This window comes from Cetorhinus maximus, chromosome 19 (assembly GCF_964194155.1).
Source record: "Cetorhinus maximus chromosome 19, sCetMax3.hap1.1, whole genome shotgun sequence".
Classification (NCBI taxonomy): Eukaryota; Metazoa; Chordata; class Chondrichthyes; order Lamniformes; family Cetorhinidae; genus Cetorhinus; species Cetorhinus maximus.
The window spans coordinates 33,993,581-33,999,580 of record NC_135897.1 but is presented as its reverse complement, the minus strand read 5'-3'; the positions used below and the strand labels follow the sequence as shown (position 1 = coordinate 33,999,580).

General features: G+C 45.7%; 1 protein-coding gene across 3 annotated transcripts in view; it reads left to right on the top strand.

Moving 5' to 3' along the window:
- Positions 1–2,874: 2,874 nt before the first annotated feature.
- LOC144693735 (solute carrier family 25 member 36) overlaps positions 2,875–6,000 on the top strand; it is a 66,583-nt gene continuing 63,457 nt past the window's right edge. The window contains exon 1 of one of the 3 annotated variants that reach the window (XM_078563684.1): positions 2,875–3,153. In XM_078563684.1, the coding sequence (XP_078419810.1) occupies positions 3,113–3,153 (41 nt within the window). In that variant the 5' untranslated portion in view covers positions 2,875–3,112. The remainder of the gene's footprint in view (positions 3,154–6,000) is intronic. The other 2 variants (XM_078563685.1, XM_078563683.1) reach the window with 2 other exon arrangements.

Here is a 6,000-nt window from a genome sequence, read left to right as displayed (position 1 = left end):
AATCCACAAACAGAACTGTCCTGGCAGACCGATCGTGTCAGCCTGTTCCTGCCCCACGAAACTCATTTCCCGTTATCTTGACTCCCTTCTCTCTCCCCTTGTCCAGTCCCTTCCCACCTACATCCGTGATTCCTCTGACACCTTACGTCACATCAACAATTTCCAGTTCCCTGGCCCCAACCGCTTCCTCTTCACCATGGATGTCCAATCCCTCTACACCTCCATCCCCCACCAGGATGGTCTGAGGGCCCTTAGCTTCTTCCTTGAACAGAGGCCCCAACAATCCCCATCCACCACTACTCTCCTCCGTCTGGCTGAACTTGTTCTCACACTGAACAATTTCTCCTTTAACTCCTCTCACTTCCTCCAAATATAAGGTGTGGCTATGGGTACCCGCATGGGCCCCAGCTATGCCTGTCTCTTTATGGGGTATGTGGAACATTCCTTGTTCCAGTCCTACTCCGGCCCCCTCCCACAACTCTTTCTCCGGTACATCGATGATTACTTCTGTGCTGCTTCATGCTCTCGTCGGGACCTGGAAAAATTTATTAATTTTGCTTCCAATCTCCACCCCTCCATCATCTTCACATGGTCCATCTCTGACACTTCTCTTCCCTTCCTTGACCTCTCTGTCTCAATTTCTGATGATAGACTGTCCACCAATATCCATTGCAAGCCTACCGACTCCCACAGCTACCTCGACTACAGCTCCTCACACCCCGCTTCCTGTAAAGACTCCATCCCATTCTCTCAGTTCCTTCGCCTCCATCGCATCTGTTCTGATGACGCTACCTTCAAAAACAGCTCCTCTGACATGTCCTCCTTCTTCCTTAACTGAGGTTTTCCATCCACGGTCGTTGACAGGGCCCTCAACCGTGTCCGGCCCATATCCCGCGCATCCTCCCTCACGCCTTCTCCTCCTTCCCAGAAACATGATAGGGTCCCCCTTGTCCTCACTTATCACCCCACCAGCCTTCGCATTCAAAGGATCATCCTCCGCCATTTCCGCCAACTCCAGCATGATGCCACCACCAAACACATCTTCCCTTCACCCCCCTTGACGGCATTCCGTAGGGATCGTTCCCTCCGGGACACCCTGGTCCACTCCTCCATCACCCCCTACTCCTCAACCCCCACTTATGGCACCTCCCCATGCCCACGCAGAAGATGCAACACCTGCCCCTTCACTTCCTCTCTCCTCACCGTCCAAGGGCCCAAACACTCCTTTCAAGTGAAGCAGCATTTCACTTGCATTTCCCCTAACTTAGTCTACTGCATTCGTTGCTCCCAATGCGGTCTCCTCTACATTGGAGAGACCAAACGCAAACTGGGCGACCGTTTTGCAGAACACCTGCGGTCTGTCCGCAAGAAAGACCCAAACCTCCCTGTCGCATGCCATTTTAACACTCCACCCTGTTCTCTTGCCAACATGTCTGTCCTTGGCTTGCTGCATTGTTCCAGTGAAGCCCAACGCAAACTGGAGGAACAGCACCTCATCTTCCGACTAGGCACTTTACAGCCCTCTGGGCTGAATATTGAATTCAACAACTTTAGATCTTAAACTCCCCCTCCCCCCATCCCCACCCCGTTTCTTTTCCCCCCCCACCCGCTTTTTTTTCAATAATTTATATAGATTCTTCTTTCCCCACCTATTTCCATTATTTTTAAATCTAAAACTAAAACCTTTAGTCTTTCCACCCCACCCCCACTAGAGCTGTACTTTGAATATCCTGTTTTCCATTCTTAATTAGCACTTTTCTCAGACAAAGACCACCACCTTCAACACCTCTTTGACCCTTTTGTCTGTGACATCTTTTGATTATCTGCTCACACCACACCCTCAATGTGTCTCTTCCCCCCCACCCACCCACCTTAAACCAATTTATATTTCTCCTTTGTTGAAACTATGCTGCAGTTCTGCCGAAGGGCCATGAAGGCTCGAAACGTTAACTGATTTCTTCTCCGCCGATGCTGCCAGACTTGCTGAGTTTTTCCAGGTAATTCTGTTTTTGTTTTGTTTCCCACGAACAGTAATTTGATAATGACCAGAAAACGTGTTCTTTTGTTATATTGATTGAGGGATAAATATTGGCCGATGCATTGGGATAACTCTCTTGCTTTCCTTCGAAATAGTGCCGGGGGTTTTTTCACATGATCCAAGCAGGCAGATGGGGCCTCTGTTTAACATCTCATCTGAAAGACCACACCTCTGACAGTGCATCAGAACTGTACTGGAGTATTAGCCCTGATTTTTGTATTCAAGGCCCTGGAATGGGACTTGAATCCAGAACCAAGGTAGCAAGAGTACTACCAGCTGAGCCACAGCTGACAATGAGAGAAAAAAAAGTGTAAAAAGACCAGAGAAGAAAGCACATTAGATCTCAAGAATTAATACTGCATATAATTCATCATACACCGTTGTGGTTTGTGCCTGCAGAATTTGTGGCAATGACTGGTGCTCACGAATTGCACCCTTCAGCCGTTTACAATGCTGCAGGAATGACAAAAATAACCAAATTGGGGGCTTACACCGTCCCCTTTTGAGATGGACAGTAGCCAGGAGTTTCAAATCAAGAGTTTCACCTACACAGACTTTAAATAAAAACAGGAAGCGCTTTTTTTTATTTCAGATCTCCAGCAGCTGCAGTATTTTGCTTTTACTTTTGTCTTTAAACCTGGCCATTCTACCGTACTCTGCCAATCCAAATAACATACTGCTGTCAGGTGGACATTTTCATTCATGCTGATCATGTGGAGAGTGAATGCTGGAGCAGTAAGAGGGGCGTGACTGCTGTGTGTCTCCCAGTGTTATTGGGTATAAGAAAAAAAAGACAGCCAGTAAAATTATAAAGGAGAGGGTACTGAGATGTAACTTGTGTTGCAGATTAATAATAATAGCCAGAGCCTCCCTCCCCCCCCTCCAGTGGAGGTCAGCAGGAGCGTCAGACTGAGTGAGAGAGAGAGAGAGAGAGAGGGTACAGATCAGTGGGAGCAGGACTGGAGCAGAGGCAGCAGCAGGAAGAGGAGGAGGAGGAGAAGAGGTGGGAGGCAGAGGAGAAGCTGCTCCCAGGCAAACCGTACTCGGCCCCGCTCAGGGTAATAATGATTCACAATGAATCAGAGAGACCCCTTGATACATCTGTTTGCTGGCGGGTAGGTAACAGCCGGACAACATTATATATTTAATGGGTTTTGTGAGGAGGTGAGTTAATTGAGCGACATGTTTAATGTTTTGAAGCTTCATTTATTTTTTTTCCATTTATTTCTTCCGCGCCCCCCCCACCCCCCCGCTCTCCCTGTACAAAGTGTACTGTTTATTATCTGTATGAAATGTGTTGTTGTTTGCGGATCCCTCGCTGTATGAGCAGAAGCCGGTTTATATTGTATATTTATTTATATCAGGGCAGTGGGTGTGTGTTGGCAACTATTTAGTTCTCACCTTTCAGTCACCCTGGGTGGGGTGGGGTGGGGATTGTGTTTTTTATAAGATTGCCATTGTTTTGAAGCCGGGTTTTAAACACTGAAGAGGTCACCTCCCTGAGATTGTAGCCCTGGGAGAGCAGGCCTCACCAGTCCCCGGCTCTCTCCTGGCGGCTCTCCCGCTCTGGGAACACTCGGCCTGGGCTGCCAGGGGCTGACTGATGGCGGCGAGCTGTAAACCTGGTAACCCTTCCCTGACACTTCAGCATTGGGAGGAAAAATAGCTTCAGTTTAAAATTAGATATGCCTGGTAGTGATGCCGTCTCTCTCTCTCCCGCTTTAAAGTATTCTCACAATTTGACAAACGACAAGAGTTGAAGCTATGGTTTCCTATCCTCGAATTTCTTGCATAACCCATTTGGTTTAACAACACAGGAGTTTGAGGGGGAAGAGGCTTCTCGTTTTAAAGCAAGGTTCTGTGACACAAAAAAACTACACTGTTTACTCTTAATTTTCAGTAGTAGCTTCTAAACTGCCATTGGAGGGAGTGAAACTTACAGCAAGGTTTACATAAACTGCAGGTTGTCCTGTGTGTCTGATTTCAGATTCTTCTAGCAGTTCTCTTACTTCCATCAATAATTAATGTGAATGGTTAGAATAGTTTATTTGACCTAGTTCAATTATGGTAGCTTTGAGGCTAAGCTGTACATATTTTATATTCTATCTTTCTCTGCTAGCTCCCCCACATGCCCTCTCCAAACTCATCTTGTCCATGAGACCCACCTCCTGCTCCCTTGACCTTGTTCCCACTGAACTGCTGACTACCTGACTAACTTCCCTCGTGGCCCCCATGTTTGTTGACGTTGAAAACGGTTCTCTCCTGATGTCCCCCTCTCCTTTAAATCTGCAATCATCATCATCACCCCCAAAAAAACCCTTGACCCCAGTATCCTTATAAACTACTACCCCACCGTCAACCTCTCTTTCCTCTCAACTCCTTGAACATGTCACTTCCCAAATCCCGGCCTATCTTTTTTTAAAACTCCATGTTTGAACCTCTTCAATTAGTTTTCTGTCTTCACAGTAGAGAAACAGTTCTTATCAAAGACATAAAATTAATCTCACATGACTGTGACAAAGGTAAACTATCCCTCCTCGCCCTTCTGCAGCCTTAGATACAGTTGATTACAACCACCTCCTTCAGTGCTGTTCTACTGTTATCCAACTGAGTGGGACTGCGCTCTCAGGGCTAGGACTTGGGAGCAGGAGTAGGCCATTCGGCCCTTCAGGCCTGTTCCGTAGTTTGATAAGATCATGGCTGATCTGATTGTGGCTTCAACTCCTCTTTCCTATCTGCCCTCACATAACCTTTGACTCTCATGCCTATCAAGAATCTAACTAAATTAGCCTTGAATTAATTTAATAGCCCCACCTTCACTGCTTTCTGGCAAAGAGAATTCCACAGACTAACGATCCTCTGAGAGAAAATAATTTATATTCATCTCTGTCTTTAACGGGGGACCTCTTATTTGTAAACGTGTCCCCTAGTTGTAGTCACCCCCTTAACAGCAAACATCCTGCTGGCATTCAACCTGTCAAGTCCCCTCAGGACCTTACATGTTTCAATAACAATCAACTCTTGTTCTTCTAAACGCCAATGGGTATAGTTCCACTCTGTTTAACCTTTCTTCGTAAGATAAGCCCCTCATCTCTGGAATGAGTCTCCTGAATCTTCCCTATACTGCTTCTAATGTCATCATATCCTTTTTCGAATAAGAAGACCAAAACTGTACACACTATTCAGATGCGGTCTCACCAAGGTCCAGTACAACTGCAGCAAAACTTCCCTACTTTGCTATTCCATTCCCTTTGCAATAAACACCAACTTTCCATTTGCCTTCCTAATCAGTTACTGTACCTGCATACTAACCTTTTGTGATTCATACATCAGGATACAGAGATCCCTCTGTCCAACAGACTTCTGCGGTCTCTTCTCCATTTAAATATTATACTGTTTTTCTATTTTTCCTGCCAAAGTGGACAAGTTCACATTTTCCCACATTGTACTCTACCTGTCAAAGTTCTGTCCACTCGCATAATTTAACCATATCCACTTGTAGGCTCTTTACCTCGTCTTGACAAATTTCTTTCCTACCCATCTTTGTGTCATCAGCAAATTTAGCTACCATATATTCGGTCCCTTCATCCAAATCATGAATGTAGATTGTAAATAGTTGAGACCCCAGCACAGATCCCTGTGGCACACCACTAGTTATAGCTTGCCAACCCGAAAATGACCCATCTATCCCCACTCTCTGCTTCCTGTTAGCTAACCAATCTTCTGCCCATGCTAATATGTTACCCCTGACACCATGAGCTCTTATTTTGTGGAATAATCTTTGATGTGGCACCTTATCAAATTCTTTTGGAAATCCAAGTACGCCACATCTACAGGTTTCCCTTCATCTACCTTGCATGTTACTTCCTCAAAGAACCCAATTCGTGTGTTTGTGATAAATTAATAAACATAGTTTCCCTTTCAGAAAACCATGTTGACTCTGTCTGATTGTATTATGATTT